Source organism: Antechinus flavipes, chromosome 2 (genome assembly GCF_016432865.1).
Source record: "Antechinus flavipes isolate AdamAnt ecotype Samford, QLD, Australia chromosome 2, AdamAnt_v2, whole genome shotgun sequence".
NCBI lineage: Eukaryota > Metazoa > Chordata > Mammalia > Dasyuromorphia > Dasyuridae > Antechinus > Antechinus flavipes.
Window position 1 is genome coordinate 465,695,787 of NC_067399.1, and position 17,453 is coordinate 465,713,239.

Sequence of the window (17,453 nt, forward strand, 5' to 3'; positions counted from 1 at the left end):
TTGCTGCAGTAAGGGAGTTATATAACAGATTTGTAGTGGATCTAGTTAGCATAGTTTTGTGATTTTCTCCAGCTTTGGTGAGCAGCACATGGATAATAGTAAAGGCAGCAGATGGTGGAAGAATCCAAAGCTTGGGCTTGGCAGAGCAAGATCAGTAACAGGAAAGAGGGGTAAGGGATTCAAGAGAAGAGGCCACTGTAGAGCTGAATTGGCTTATCAAAGGGTCAAGATGGGAAATGGGGGAAGAGTGTAACTAGTGTAGGGGTGATAACTTGGAAAAGTAAGGGACCAAGATACTGGAGGTGAGAGCGAGGACAAAAAATAGGATTTGGGAAGAGGAAAGGGAAGAAAAAGAGAGAGATTGAGAGAGACAGAAATACAGACAGGGTGTAAGCGGGAATGACAACAGACTGTCATAAGGGAATTTCAAAGTGCATGAACATGGAAATGGAGGATTTGTGGAGGATAGCAAGATCAAGGAGATAGCTTGTGTGTATAGTTGAGGTGGGATGGGAGAATAGACATGTGAAATGAGAAACATAAGATACTGGAAGGTATTTGATGGTGTATTAGTATGTAGGTTAAAATCCCTAACATGAGTATAGGAGTTGGGGAGTCTGTGAGCCAGGCATGGAACTTATTAAGGAAAGAAGAGTATTCTGGAGTTCAGTAGAGAACAGTTACCAGAATTTTGATTGGGTGGTAGATATGGATTGAGAACCTCAAAGGGGAAGATGCTGCTGAGTGATGGTGGTAAAGGGTCACCTTGGAGCTAGCAGTAGGTAGCAAAGAGTTTTCTCCCGCCATGACTAGTGAGTGGTGAGGTAGGATTGAAAGTATAGTCAGTGCTGAAAAGAGAAGCTGGGTCATCAGAAGGGAGTCAGGTCTCAGTGACTTTGCAAGCTTTCAAGTGCTATTTGAATGTCAGCTACTATTACTGGAAGAGTTATTAGATTTATTCAGCTTGGTTCCAGATGCTGGAAGAAAGAATCATAGTTGGGAGGAGTATACTGCCTAAAGCTAGATTTCGCCTAAATAAATGAAACAATTTTTCTCACAATTTGTGCTTTTCAAAAGTAGAAAAGGTTACTCTAAGAACTCCACCCTACTGGAGATATTTAAGACATAATCATCTGTCATGTTTTTAGAAAGGATTCATACTTCAGGTAAGAGTCACATAAGATGACTCCTAAAGTCCCTTCCAAATGGGATATTCTATTAACTTCCTAAAAATCAGATGTCCAAAAATGTAATAGGGTGGCTTTTTTTTTTTTTAAGTTATAGATGGGTTTCGATCCTAAGCCATTATTTATTTATTTAATTTAATAATAACTTTATATTGACAGAATCCATGCCAGGGTAATTTTTTTTTATAACATTATCCCTTGCACTTGTTTCTGTTTCGATTTTTCCTCTCCCTCTCTCCACCCCCTCCCCTAGATGGCAAGCAGTCCTATATATGTTAGATATGTTGCAGTATATCCTAGATACAATATATGTTTGCAGAACCGAACAGTTCTCTTGTTGCACAGGGAGGACTGGATTCAGAAGGTAAAAATAACCCGGGAAGAAAAACAAAGATGCAGATAGTTCACATTCGTTTCCCAGTGTTCTTTCTTTGGGTGTAGCTGCTTCTGTCCATCATTTATCAATTGAAACTCAGTTAAGTCTCTTTGTCAAAGAAGTCCACTTCCATCAGAATACATCCTCATACAATATCGTTGTCGAAGTGTATCTCCTGGTTCTGCTCATTTCACTCAGCATCAGTTCATGTAAGTCTCTCCAAGCCTCTCTGTATTCATCCCGCTGGTCATTCCTTACAGAACAGTAATATTCCATAACATTCATATACCACAATTACCCAGCCATTCTCCAATTGATGGGCATCCATTCATTTTCCAGTTTCTAACCACTACAAATAGGGCTGCTACAAACATTTTGGCACATATAGGTCCCTTTCCCTTCTTTAGTATTTCTTTGGGATATAAGCACAATAGAAACACTGCTAGATCAAAGGGTCTGCACAATTTGATAACTTTTTGGGCATAATTCCAGATTGCTCTCCAGAATGGTTGGATTCGTTCACAACTCCACCAACAATGCATCAATGTCCCAGTTTTCCCACATCCCCTCCAACATTCATCATTATTTTTTTCTGTCATCTTAGCCAATCTGACAGGTGTGTGGTGGTATCTCAGAGTTGTCTTAATTTGCACTTCTCTGATCAATAGTGATTTGGAACATTCTTTCATATGAGTGGTAATGGTTTCAATTTCATCATCTGAAAATTGTCTGTTCATATCCTTTGACCATTTATCAATTGGAGAATGGCTTGATTTCTTATAAATTTGAGTCAGTCCTCTATATATTTTGGAAATGAGGCCTTTATCAGAACCTTTAACTGTGAAGATGTTTTCCCAGTTTGTTGCTTCCCTTCTAATCTTGTTTGCATTAGTTTTGTTTGTACAAAAGTTTTTTAATTTGATATAGTCAAAATTTTCTATTTTGTGATCAGTAATGGTCTCTAGTTCATCTTTGGTCACAAATTTCTTTCTCCTCCACAAGTCTGAGAGATAAACTATCCTATGTTCCTCTAATTTATTTATAATCTCATTCTTTATGCCTAGGTCATGGACCCATTTTGATCTTATCTTGGTATATGGTGTTAAGTGTGGGTCCATGCCTAATTTCTGCCATACTAATTTCCAGTTATCCCAGCAGTTTTTATCAAATAATGAATTCTTATCCCAAAAATTAGGATCTTTGGGTTTGTCAAACACTAGATTGCTATAGTTGACTATTCTGTCTTGTGAACCTATCCTTTTCCACTGATCAACTAATCTATTTCTTAGCCAATACCAAATGGTTTTGATGACTGCTGCTTTATAATATAATTTTAGATCAGGTACAGCTAGGCTTCCTTCATTTGATTTTTTTTTTTCATTAATTCCCTTGAGATTCTCGACTTTTTATTGTTCCATATGAATTTTGATGCTATTTTTTCTAGATCATTAAAATATTTTCTTGGAAGTCTGATTGGTATAGCACTAAATAAATAGATTAGTTTAGGGAGTATTGTCATCTTTATTATATTCGCTCGGCCTATCCAAGAGCACTTAATATTTTTCCAATTATTTAAGTCTGACTTTATTTGTGTGGAAACTTTTTTGTAATTTTGCTCATATAATTCCTGACTTTCCTTTGGTAGATAGATTCCCAAATATTTTATGCTATCAACAGTTATTCTGAATGGAATTTCTCTTTGTACCTCTTGCTGTTGGATTTTGTTGGAGATGTATAAAAATGCTGAAGATTTATGGGGATTTATTTTGTATCCAGCTACTTTGCTAAAATTATGAATTATTTCTAATAGCTTTTTAGTAGAATCTCTGGGGTTCTTTAGGTATACCATCATATCATCTGCAAAGAGTGATAGTTTGGTTTCCTCATTGCCTACTCTAATTCCTTTAATATCTTTCTTGACTCTTATTGCCGAGGCTAATGTTTCTAATACGGTATTGAATAATAATGGTGATAGTGGGCAACCTTGCTTCACTCCAGATCTTACTGGGAAAGGTTCCAGTTTTTCCCCATTGCATATGATGCTTACTGATGGTTTTAAATATATGCTCCTGACTATTTTAAGGAAAAGTCCATTTATTCCTATGTTCTCAAGTGTTTTTACTAGGAATGGATGTTGGACTTTATCAAATGCTTTTTCTGCATCTATTGAGATGATCATATGGTTTTTGTTTATTTGGTTATTGATATAGTCAATTATGCTAATAGTTTTCCTAATATTGAACCAGCCCTGCATTCCTGGTATAAATCCTACTTGGTCATAGTGTATTATCCTGGGGATGATTTTCTGTAATCTTTTTGCTAATATTTTATTTAAGATTTTAGCATCAATATTCATTAGGGAGATTGGTCTATAATAGGGTGGCTTTTGAGGTAGTGGGTTGCCCAGCACTGGAGGTCTTCAAGTAGAACCATTTGCTGAGGATTTTATAAAGGAGATTTGTATTTAGTTAATAGCTGGATTGAATGGCTCCTGAAGGCCCCTTCTGAGAGTCTGTGGTTTTAAAGGAGAATTTTATTGCTTGTAATTTGCTTTCAACATTTTAAGATCTTTCCCATGTCTCCTATGACAAATTCGGCAGGATCTCTTTTGATGCAGCACACAGTCCTCTGGCCTCACTGAATCTGCCTCACTTTGCAGGTAGGTGAAGTTCTGAGATCTTGGCCACAAGCTTCAGACTACTCTAGTCCTCCTCACAGAGCTGACCTTTTGATGATCATGAATAAAATGAACAAATCTAAATTCAGGGTCATCACTGAGCTTGTTGCTCCTTAAGTTTCTATGAACTTCTGCATGCTAACCCCTTCCAAAAATCATCTCTAGGAGCTACTGCAGTTCCAAAGTCTGTTTTTCCCCAGGGCTGCCACATCCTAGACTCATGAGGAAAACAGATGGAGACCAGAGGAGAGAGGAGAAAAAAAAGATCCAGTCTGTCCATGTGAGAAGGGATGGAGAGATGCTGAGTCGGGGGACAGTGTGGTCATGAGGAAAGACTCACTTGCAAGAGCCCTGGGTTGGAGTCCTAGCTACATCTCCTATTAGCTGGGTGACTTTACGGGTTTTGGGGCAAAAGGCCCTAGATCTGGAATCAGAAGCTGGAGTTCCAACTTCTCTTTCTGGGTGACCTGGGTGAATTGCTTTCCCTCTTTACCTCTTAAGATTTCTCATCTGTAAAGTGAGGAGCTTGGACAAGACTCCCTCTAAGGTGCCTGGGGCCAGTTTTAGATCTTAGCATCCTACTGTTCTTTCAGATCTGTTTTCCAATCCTTAAAGAGGATGCATATATCATCTCATATAACAATTTTAAGTCTTAATGCAACACCCTCCTCTCAACAGCCCTGTGAGATTAGTAGCACAACCATTATCCCTACTTTACAGAAAAAGCAACTGAAGATCAGAGATCAATTAAAAAGTGGCAAAGCTGGGATTCAAAGCATATCTGTGCACTTGAAACCCAGGACTCCTCCCATGACAATGTGCTTGAAGGGGAAGGGGGAAAGGAAACAGTCACATTTAATTCTAGCAGGACCTGGGAAGTAGCACTGGACTTGGTTTGGCAGACTTGGGTCAGTGTCTTGGCAATGACTCTTTTACTATCTGTAGGAGGAATGAGTGGAATGAAATAGTCTAACAATTTCTGTTTTAAGATATCTCTGTCTCTGCCTGTCTCTTCCTCCCTGTTATGATATTGTAAAGACTGCCTCAATTTTCTCATCTGTAAAATGGGGAAAGCAAAAATATAGGCAGTGCTGGTAGATTAGCAGAAGCAATCCAGTTCTTGTGATCACAAGCTTTGTGTTTTTCCTACTATACCAATATGACTCTGAGAAGTGCTTAAGAGTAGTAACAGAAACAGTGATGATTCATTATCATAATTCCTCATATTTATGTAATGCTTTATGGATATAAAACACCGTTATATCCATCAACTTCCAACACAAAGTTATAGGGCTCCCTAAATCTGGATACTCTAGAAGTGCCTGTCACAAGATAAATATCAATCTTGTTTGAAATTACTGCAAAGTAGATGAAATGTTTAATTAACACCTTCACTCACAGAATGCTTCAAGGACTGGGCAGAAAGAAACTCATTTTCATAAAAGTGCTATAAGCCAGGAGGGGGGCCATTCTGCTTCTGGCTCTGCTTCAGACAAAGAAGCAGTGTGGTGGAGTGGGATGAGCACCTCTGCTTTTATCAGGAGTCAGCAGACACGGGTTCGAGTCCCCACCTTTTGTGACTACATGCAAGTCAGTCCACCCTTTGAGTGGATTTCAGCTATAAAATGAACACTCTGGACAAAATGACCTCTCGAGACTCTTTTGGCTCTAATATATAGGCTTAAATAACTGTGGCCTTAAGGCTTCTTTCAACATCTATAGTCTATGGTCTTTTTAATTTCATTTAAAGTTTATACAGTGCAGTCCAATATACCATATCATTTGCTTCTTATAACAATATTATAAAGTATACAGTACAAAATATGATTACCTACAACTTATTGAGACCAAAACTGAACTTTAGGAAGTCAAGACTTGCCTAGAGTTACAAAATGGTAGCCAAAGTTCTTACTCAGGTTGGCTGACTCCTAATCCAGCGTACCTGCCCCATCATTGGGACACTTAAAGGTCTTTCTCAGACTCTATATTTTATGTTCTAACAATTCTATGTTATGTATGTTATATAAGTGTTCTATGTTATAACAATTTATATTCTAATATATTGTTCAGCTCTAATATTCCATACATTTAGAGTCTGTGGTCAGCTTTAATACATTCTTCCTCTGCTAGTTTCAATCTATAGTAAATATACAATAAATGGCTTGGATTTCAAAGCAATTGCTAAGTTGAACCTTGACTCTCCTTTGGTTGAGAACATTTCAAATAAGATCTACCAGGCACAGGATCAGGAAGACATCTCTGATTCTGACTATCATTGGCTAGGATATTTAGGTTTCTTCTCTCCAACGAAAACAGACAAACGATATCTACAAAGATAACAAAACACATTCAGTAAACACTGAATCCTTAATCAAAGCCTCTTGAATTTTCCACTCAGCACTTGTGAAGTTCCTGAATCTCATTTTTCTTCTTCGATCGGCAGTTTTTTCCCCCCTAAATCTAAGGCTATATTTAGAGGCAAGCTCCTTTGATTGCTAACTTGGACTTCTTTCAGAAAATTGATGGACGATGTGAGTGGATGCTGGAAAGGCCAACCATGGCTCATCAATGAAGAGTAATGATAACTTCTGCTTTTCTCTCTTTACAGTCTTGTGAAGCAGCAACTTAAAGAACTATTGTCTTCAGTTTACTTATGGGGGACAGTGACACTCAGCTGAGGTGACTTACCCATGGTCCTGCTGCTAGGAAAGGCCAATCCTTTCTGCTATAACCCATTGACTCCCAAGAGAAAATGATAACCATGCACACAAAGTGGAAAAGATTTGTAGAATTAGAGTTGGAAAGGACCTTAGAAGTTATCAAGATCTAAAGCCTAAATACCTGATTTTACAGATAAAGAAATGGAGGACCCAGAGATTTTAAGAGATTTTCCCATGGTCACAGAGGCAGTAAATATCAGAGTTGGGTTTGAAGGTTGGTCTTCTGCCTACAAATCGAGAGCTCTTTCCAAATATAAAAACACATTGCTTTTCTATCATTGATCTTCTGTTTGAAAATCAGTTTCTCATCTAGTAATAAAAATTTGCCTAAGGGAAAATGAGACTTAAGTGTCCTAGAATTACAAAGCTGTTTCTAGTAGGGAACAAAAATCTTGATTTGTGACCATAGTGGACTAGAAATTCTTCCATAAGAGGACTAATTTGCCAATTTTTTTTCTCCAATTGAGCAAAATGAAATACAAACCTGATTACCAAACTACTAGATACTCAGCCCTTCATGAAATGAATTTTAAATTTGATGAATTTAGAATTTGATGAAATGAGCTTTAAAGTTTTCTTTTTATAAAATGCTTTCTTCATGATAATTCTGAGATTATTAGTATGAATATTATTGCCCCCATTTCAAAGGTGAAAAAAGAGAGGTTGAATTATTTGCTTAAGGTTACACAACTAGAAAATGCTGGAGCAGAGAAATGAAGACAGGTTTTCTAGCTCCAAATTTGTACTTTTTCTTCCTTGACACTCAAACCACTGAGATCCAGTAATGTTATAAGACTTCCCAGAATCACTAAATGTCAAAACTGAAGATTTTGGAATAAACAATCTTAGAGCATGATGCCGAAGCTGGAAAAGATCTTAGAACGCAGACCAAAAAGGACTGTACAGTGAAGAATCTTAGAATGTCAAAGGTGGCAGGAATCTCAGGATCTTTTACTGACCTCCTTCTTTTTCATATGTAGGAAGGTGAAGCCAGAGAAGGACTATAATTTAATCAAAGCCATACAGGGAGTTGCAGCAGGTGGGGGACTGGAACTAGACTTCTTTCTAATTCACTGGTCTCTCCACCACACATGAATCGGGATTTTCTTGGTAGCTGGCTAAAACAGTCACTAAATATAAGTCTGGAGACTTGGTTTATTGCAAATAATGCCAGTGTTAAGTCTATACAAAAATGATGAAACTCCTCATCCAACACGGAGTTTGCATCTGGGAAGTATTCAAACTAACTGTCATCCTAAGTCTCTGGGAACCACTGGAACCTTTGGCTTTGGCTCCAACTCACACTGCTGGTGCATTATTTCAATTCTGGAATTTTACACTAAATAGCTTAAAGAATGTTCATTTAGTTTGGGGAAAAAAGAGGTACCTTTCACCACAAGCCCTTTGGAATCCATCAGGGTGGAAAGCAAGAGATTCATTTGTCCACAGATCAATCAGTTAAGGGAGTATGCAAAGCAGAAGGACCCTGGGGCCTTTTCCCATGATCCTCAATATGATGTTTTATTCCTGTTTTCTGCCTCCTAACAGCAAGTGTGGTAATAGTAAGGATATATCCTAACTAAGGCCCACATCCTTGATAGCATTAATCTAGACCATTCTGAAATCCATATTCAGAGTTCCCACAGCCAATCTAAATTGCTTATAAAGGATCGGAAGAAATTTGAAAAAAAGCAAATTACTTTGCCACTAACTCTATATATGACCTTGGATAAGTAATTTCTTCTTTGGATCATCAGAACTAAAAGAACACACACAAACTCTTGGAGTTGAAAAGGAACTTTAGAATGTCTGAACAAGGATATTAGAACTACAACAGACCTTAAAATATTGAATGGTAATCCATAAAATATTAGAGCTGAAAATGAGATTGTGGATCTGATTATCTAGTTGCTTAAAAATGTCTAACTTTTCCCCACATTCCTTGTTTTGTTTATGCAAATTTATTTCCTTTGTTCTCAAATCTCCACCCTGAACAACTGACTATAGTCAACCTTGAAGACCTAGCTTCAGTGTCACCGTTTTTTCTGAAGCCTATCTGGATTCCTCTAGCTCAAAGTGATCTCTCCCTCATCTGGTCATGTAATACTCTGTGCTCCTTTTATGAGACCATATTATATTCTAATCTTTCTTTATTTGTGTCCAACTCTCATCTCCTTCACTAGAATATAAACTCCTTGATGATAGGGCAATGTTTTATTTATCTTTGAATCCTTCCCTTCTCTGAGCATAGGGCACTCACTGCACATAACAAGAGCTTCATAAATGTTTCCTGAATGAATGAAATCACCCCCCCCCTTTTTTTTAAACAGTGCACACAGAAATATAATTAAAACTCTCAGGGAAACACAAGCACTTTTAGAATCACAGAATCTGAAACCTTGATGTTTCTGAGCTCTGTGGTCCTGCCTGTACTACATGGGTGCTTCAGAATAATTTACTATGATGCTGTGTATTTAAGAAATGGCTGAATAATGAAGACTGTCACAACTGTGAGCAGACTGGAGAGGGCCAGAAGCTAACGTGCAGTAGAGTAAGCCACAAAGAGTTAAAATGAAGGGGTTTAATGCCTTCCCTAGACCATCCCCCCTTTAGTTAATCTGTCATGTAATGAAGAAAAGCTCCCAGCACAGGACAGCTAGCTGCCGGCTCACTTACAGCAAACTGATTAAGAATGTTCAACCGACGGCAGACTGTAGACCTTCCCTGGTGAAAATAAATAGACTGTATGCAAATGTGTTTGTCACTTTGACAGCATGTCTCAATTAAGGCATCTCGTTGCTGTGGGTAGGCTCGGGCGCTGCAGCTGTACAGGGGAGCCCACTGCATTACTGATACTCGGGGCTTGACCCTCATCCACATGCATGCATTTTAAAAATTTCTGCCTTCCCCCAGTACACTTGCATAATGCTGGCAGACACGTGAAGCTAGTCACAGACAGGAAAAAAGACACTTTTATCCTCCCTGGTTTATAGACCTGTGAAGGCACAAACAGCTCTTATTTCAACAGTTTGGGATAGCTTTTTAATTGTTTACTCTATCCCCCCCACTTTTCTTTCTTTCTCTTTATTTTTCCTTCTTTCTTTTTTCTTTCTCTTTTCTATTTTTCCTTCTTTCTTTCCTTTTTCCTTCCTTCTTTCTTTCTTTCTCTCCTTTCCTTTTCTTCCTTTTTCTCTTTTCTTCTCTCTCTTCCTCTCTTTCTTCCTTCTTCTGTCCTTCCTTCCTTCCCTCCTACACACATGAGGGCACATGCACACCCAGACACATGCTCTCTACATTTATGTACACATAGAAACACACACACTTATTCAAGATTTACTGCAAAAGGATATTAAAATATAGGAAAAAGATATCTTTACATTTAACACTAGGAAAAATTTCAACCCCACTGTCATATTTTTGAAAATGCACCTGCCCAGGAGGAGTGTGTGTGTGCTGAAAGAGGGACAAAGGCTACTGGGGAAAGAGCCACCCTCCCCCACACTACCCCTTCCCTGCCTGGGGCTGCCATCCTGGATATACTATGTGGCCAAAGCTTTCATTGTTAGCAATGGTAGTGACAGTCACTCAGGTTTGTTCCAACTTTGAGCTGATGTCCAGAGCGATGGGGGTGGGGCAGGGGCAAGGGGAGGAAAGAAGGATCTTTTAAAGGTAGGAAGGTATGGGGGAGTAGAAACCATGTCGTTTTGAGATGATCTTGAACAATTTTTTTTCTGTGTGTGGCAAATGTATCCCCTTTTTAAGTTTAAAAGTAAAAATTGAACAAAATAAAAAACAAAAAAACCCTAAAGATAAAGATGTAACTATTTCAAGCAAAGAATTAGATGGATGAGAAAAATCTAATTGTGAACTTGCCACTTGAATTAACATCTATGGCAAACAAAATATTTTATTGTGAGATTTTTAAGTATTTAAAGGGTGAAATAAAACTGAAATGATAATACCTTAAAGGTCACTTCATTAAATGAAATAATTTAATGAATCTGCCTTCAAAATAATTTCTGTGTGGTACCATAACAGAATAAGGATTGGATTTGGAATCAGGAAACCTGAAATCAAATTCCAGCTCTGACATAGTCTGTATGATTTTAGGCAAGTCATTTAACTTATTTGACCCTCAGTCTTCTCATCTGTAAGATGGTGTTGGTCTCGATGATTTCTAAGATCTTTTCTAGATTTTGATCTTATGATTAATTTATGATTATGATTTAGCAAGTTTGGCTTTAAGATTATTTCAGTTTTATTTTTGTCTTTAAGAACACTGCATTGAGAGAAAATCCCCTAATAAAACCTTTTACATATACTTGCTTATTACATTTAGCCATTGATTCCCTCAAAGTAGGTCCTTCAGTGAAAGTATGTGTACGGAGATGAATACTAGAGATAAAATGGGTTGTTTTGTTTATATAAAATTGAGTCTTTTTTTTGCACAAAATCAATGAGGTTAGAATGACAATGAAAATAGTTAACTGGGAAAATATTATTTTTTGCAGCAAATTTTCTGGATAAAGACCTGTTATCAAAAATATATTGAGAGTAGATGTAGATATATAAGAACAAGAGCCGTTCCACAATAGAAAAATGGTCAGAGGAAATGAATAGGTAATTTAAAAGAATAAAGAAAACAGCCATATGAAAAAATGATCCAAATCAATGATAATAACAGAAATGCAAATTAAAATGACTCTGAACTCCATATCACATGCATCTGATTGGTAAAAGTTACCAAAAAAGAAAAAAAGAAGGAATATCCCAAGAAGGAATGTGAGAAGAAAGTATACTGTTGGTGGAACAGTGAATTGGTCTAGTCATTTTATTCTGATAAGAAATTTAGAACTATACCCCAAAGTTACCCTTTGACCCAGTAAAACTATATCAGGCATATAGCCCAAACAGATGAAAGAAATAGAGAAAAAAATCAGTAAGTACAAGAAGGTTTTATAGGATCACTTTATGTTGTACCAAAGAACTATAAACAAAAAGAAGGGTGGTCATCAATTGGGTTATGATAGAACAAATTATGATACTGGAATGCAATAGAATATTATTGTTCCATATTAAATGATGAAAGGCACAAATGCGGAAATAGCTGGGAGAAGTTGCACTGATGTAGAGTGAAGTAAGTAAAATCAATAGAACAATTTATAAAACAACTTTAAAAGACTCAATAATTCTGAAGAATGCAATGACCAATTATTACTCCAGAATTATGATGATGACTCAGTTGTGCATTTCACCCTTCGATAGAAAAGTTGATAGAATGGAGGTATAGAATAAGCTACATTTTCAGATATGGACAGTATATGGATTTATTAGTCTTGATGATACTTATTTGTCATTTGAGAGAATTGCAGTGTGGGGGTGGGGGAGGATGTAGGAAATAGTGATAGTGATGCAAAGAAAAAGAAAAATCATTAGTGAAACATTTAAAAAATATTCAAAAAAAAGCAGAAGAAAGAAGGGGATAAAGACAAGAAGGGTAGTTTTAATACTCTTGTATTATATTTAATATATATTACAACAAATCTTTAAGCTGCAAATAACAAAGATTTGTGGTTTCACATACAATCTTTTTTCTGTTCTTTTCTATACATGGAAATGTTCATTTTGTTGATATTTGTCAAAATCCTATTGAAAAATTAAATTAAAAAAAGAAAGAATGTGTGTATGTGTGTGGGTGGCAATTTATTCCATTAAGAGTCATTTTTATGCACATCTAAAAAGTTATATAGCTAAAGGAAGCAAGCTAATGCTGGATAAGGTAGAGTGAATACTAAAACTATTAGAGTTCAATCCATGATCTCTTTGATGACCATCTCTGGCCTTTTTCAGACAACAGACTAGAATATTATGGTTTGTTTTGATGTGGCCGGTTATTTGTTCAACAATTTATTATGTGCCTACCATGGTAGTCAATGAATGGTGGTGGCTGGGTGGTAAGTACATACAAAGATTAGTTAGGTCCCAGTTCTTATTTCATGGAGCTCAGTCTAACAGAGGACAAAATACCAATATATAAATGTTAGTAACATTATGACACAGTGTTGGCTGTGGCCCATTGGGTTTGTGTCCTACTTTACCCCTAATTCTCTTTTTAAATGGTACCCTTAGAAGACTTTGGTTTATCAACACTCCACTTTATCAGAGAAACCATTTTACATTTGTCCTGAAAAGAATTTCAAAGACAGAACACCTAATTCAATCAAAGGAGTGATGAAGAACAGACAATACTTGTTCTTTGTATCAAAGCATGATCATAGTGAGAAACTGACAGAGAAGTTTTTTTTTTTTTTTTTAAATGTTTTAGTACCATGTTTAATTTTGGAAAGACATTCAACAAATGGACAGTTTCCCAACACTTATAAAAGACAAAAAGATTTTTTGATTGCTTGCTTCAGAACATGGGTGTTTACCTTATAGAGAATAACTTCTGATATGGCTTTTCTGGAGTATATTAATAAAGAACAACCAAATTGATTTTCTTAAAGCCAAGGTTTGCTGCCTTTTACTTGGGGATACAGAGAAGGAGCCTGCCATGCTAAAAGGTTCTAATGAGCTGGTTCTCTCTCAGGTAGTGAGAGCAAGAGCTATTGGATTTAATGAGTTTATATAAAAGTCAAAAGGGTTGATTGCCATGGCCATGATGCTTTGCTTCCAAATTCTAGGAATTAAGCAAGATTGTGGAACAGAAAAATTTCTGAATACTGAAAGTCGAGAAGATCACTAGAGAAAACTATCATGAAAAATAAATTCTGAAAATTAAGCTAAATTGTTGACTGGTCAACTAATATTTCTGAAAAATCCATTTTGGAAGAATAGTACAAGAAGGACTCTCTCCATACCTGCCCAAAGTGCACGGTAATGGGCCTCCTGTCTTCTCGGAGTTTAGAATCCTTTGTTTCAGTCAGTGGTGAAGGAGCAGCTTTTGGCAAGGGATCTTCTGTGGCTGGGCTACAACCATTTTCAGCAATATCCTGTGAGATAGAAAAAGATTAGTGATGCTATCTTTACATACCATAGACTAAATACATAAAATGCAAGAAGGAAGACAGGAGGCTTCAAGCTAAGTGGGGAACTCTGTACTTGGAATCAGGAAACTTGGATTTTCTCAGTTCTGTCACTAAGGGTGTTGGGCAAGTCATTTCCTCTCTCTGAACCTCAATTTCTCCATTAATAAAGTGAGGGAGTTATCCTGGATGATCTCTAATGTCTCTTTAAATTCTGATAATCTGTATTCCCGTGAATTCGACTCTCTTGTATGATAGGTTATTTGATGTTTGAAGGCTCCTTCCAACTATTTCTATTTTATATTATGTTTATTAATATATATGTATCTTCTCCTCAGCTGGCAGCTCAGCATTGAGCCTTTCTTATAGCAAGTGTTCAATAATCATTTATTGAGTTGAATTGCAATATTTCTTTGGGAATAAAAACTGCTGAATTGAAAACCTAAACTTTATGTACCTCTGCCCCATTTGGTAATGACAGTGAGAGAATAACATATAGTTTTGCAAGGGTGACTGAAGGTTGGCTACTAAAAGACCCTGTTTTGATCAAATGACCCCTGACATGGCCCCTCAAGTTTCAATCTTGGTAAGGCACAATAATGAGACATGTAAGCTGATAGCCAATTAGAAATGGGGTTTTTGGACACAGGCTGACCTAAAGCACTTAGGTCAAATAAAATAAAAAGGTAGATGGGTTCTGTCTGCCCCACAGAACAAGAAGAGACCTTTTTTAGAACCAGATGATGACATGAAATGCTTCATAAGAAGGAATAGAGGAATGAGAATATCTGTGTATGAAGTAGGCCTTAATTAGACCTGGAACCTATGTATATATGTAGTGGCAATAGGAGGATAAGCAAAAGAAGCAATGTAATTAGTTATAATGGTCTAGAAAAAGTAATTTTTGTGAATGAAGAAAGTGAAATTTTTAAGTAAAAAAATCAATAAAAATATCTCATGTATGGGATAACAAATTCTTGAAAAGAGAAATATATAAAAAAATGGGTGGCCATAAAAAAAAAAAAAATCACAAAATTGTAGAATACCAAAAACAAAAGGAAGTAAAAGGAAGGGAATAAGTATTTATATGGCATCAGTGCTAAGCACTTAAAAAAATTATCTCCTTTGATCCTTACTCTGTGAAGTAGATACTACTAATAATAGTATCTCTATCCACTATGCTACTAGCTGCCTCACTATCACCAGGGACTTGAGAATGCAGAATGTAAGAACGTAGAACACGGAATGGCAGAGCTGAAGGGAACACGAAATATGGTCACATAGAGCCTTTCAGCTCTAACATCCCATAACAAACATTTCATATTTTAGGATCCTTTTTAGGTCTAATGTCCACAGGATCATAGCTTTCCATTTCTAAGATTTTTTCTAGTAATTTTGTCTATGATTTAGTTTTGGAGAATTGCCAACAACTAATAGGCCTTGAATAAAAATCTTTCTGATCCCAAGGCTGGGTCTCTCACTAGATGATCTCTTATAGCATCAATATCCTATGTTTTAATGTCCTATTCAATTCTAACATTTTATGTTCTAATGTAATATTCTAAGGTGTTTTTTTTTTCCAGCTGACATTTTATATTCTATGTTCTAACAGTGGATGTTCTAAGGTCCCTTCCAGGTCTAATTAAGGCCTAATATATGCCAAGAATGAGCAGGATCTCTGGGGGTATGAAGCCCAAAACAAACATTCTCTATTTTATGTACTAAGGTTATTTATAATTCCAAAATTCTGTCATATACTCTCTGTATGAGGTCCTGTGCTAGAATAAGTGGGTGACACAAAGATAATGAGAGTCCTTTCCCCCAGTTGAGCTGACAATCCAGTAGAACTGATAAGTACATAATATAGCTCTAATGTAACACTTTCTATTGTCTCTCATGGGTCTCATTAATCTTTTCCTGAATTCAACTACAATCTCTATACAGATAGCTTCCAAACCTATATCCTATTTTGAGTTCCAGACCTACATCTGCCTACTAAATATCAAAGTCTGGATGTTCAACAGATACTTCAAACTCAACATATTGCTGGCTTTCCCCTAAAACTACTATAACATTTTTTCAAGGGAGGGCAGCACTTTGTAGTAAAGATAGGTAATCACAGACTCCTCCTTGGTCCTTCACTCTTTATTCACTGCACACAGAAAATTAATTAGCAGGTCTCTTTAATCCTATCTCCTTAATATCTCTGCCATCTTCTTCCCACTCACACATATCCAAATTTTAGTTTAGTCAGTTAATCATTAAGTGATGACTAGAATGCAACACTGGACTAAGCACTAAGGGTATGAAGAAAGGCAAAAATACCATTCTTACCCTCAAGGAGTTCATGTTCTAATAGGAGAGATAGCCTGTAAATAAGTATATAAGAGCAGATGGGAAGCAATTTCAGAGAGAAGACATCAGCAGAGGTGGGCAGGAGGGGACACAGAGATAATACATATGTTGTTTTTAACATATTTAACATGTATTGGTCTACTTGCCATCTGGGGGAAGGAGGGGAAAAATTGGAACAAAAGGTTTTGCAATTGTCAATGCTGAAAAATTACCCGTGCATATATATCTTGTAAATAAAAAGGTATAATAATTTTTTTTTTTTTTAAAGAGAGAAAGGGTGTCCTGGAAGCAGAAGTGTGATTTGATTTAGGTCTTGAAGGAAGCCAGGATAATTAAAAGGCAGAGGTGAGGAGGGAGAATATACCAGGTATGCAGGGTTAGAAAATGGTACATGTGAGAAACAGTAAGTAAGATATTGTATCTGAATTATAGAGTGGATAAAGTAAGAAAGACTAAGAAACCTGGAGAAGTAGGAAGGGGCTACGGTGTGACATTACGGTGTAATGTCAAAGAGAAGCTTTTGTATTCGATCCTAGAAATAACTGGGAACCACTGGAGGTAGGGTCTGAGATTACTAGACCTACGCCTTAGAAAAATCACTGACAGCCAGATGGAGGATTGGTAGAGACTAGAGACAGAGAGATCAGTTAGTAGGTTATTGTCCAGGTGATAGGGGATGAGGGCATGTACAAGGTTGTGGCTGCATGAATGGAGAGAGGGAACAGATAAGAGAGATGTTATGCAGACTGAAATGACAAGATCCGATTACAGAATGAACACAGCAGATAAAAGGGTGAGTGGGTGAGCATGGGAGACTGGGACAATGGTAATGTTCTCAACAGTAAGAGGAATAACAGCTCTTCTTGCTAGGGCTATTCCCTCCTAAATGGCCTCCCTACCTCTTTTTCTTCCCCTTCAAAATCCATTTTCTACTCAGTGCTGCCAAATAGATATTCTTAAAGCACAGTTCTGACTATGTCACTTCTTTGCTCAAGATACTTGTTTTTGTGATGGTAAAGAACAAATTTCTGTTTGTCATTTAAAGCCCTTTGCCATCATGTCCAAGCTTATCTTTTCAGGTTGAATTTCCATTACTCTTCATCATTTATTCTA

At 36.8% G+C, this 17,453-nt stretch overlaps 1 protein-coding gene across 6 annotated transcripts in view; it reads right to left on the reverse strand.

Annotated features, from left to right (window-relative positions):
* Window positions 1-17,453, reverse strand: part of DENND1A (DENN domain containing 1A) — a 687,683-nt gene that overhangs the window by 72,885 nt on the left and 597,345 nt on the right. For all 6 annotated transcript variants that reach the window (XM_051979612.1, XM_051979615.1, XM_051979613.1 and 3 more), the window contains one exon: window positions 13,821-13,952. In XM_051979612.1, coding sequence (XP_051835572.1) covers window positions 13,821-13,952 — 132 coding nt within the window. The remainder of the gene's footprint in view (window positions 1-13,820; window positions 13,953-17,453) is intronic.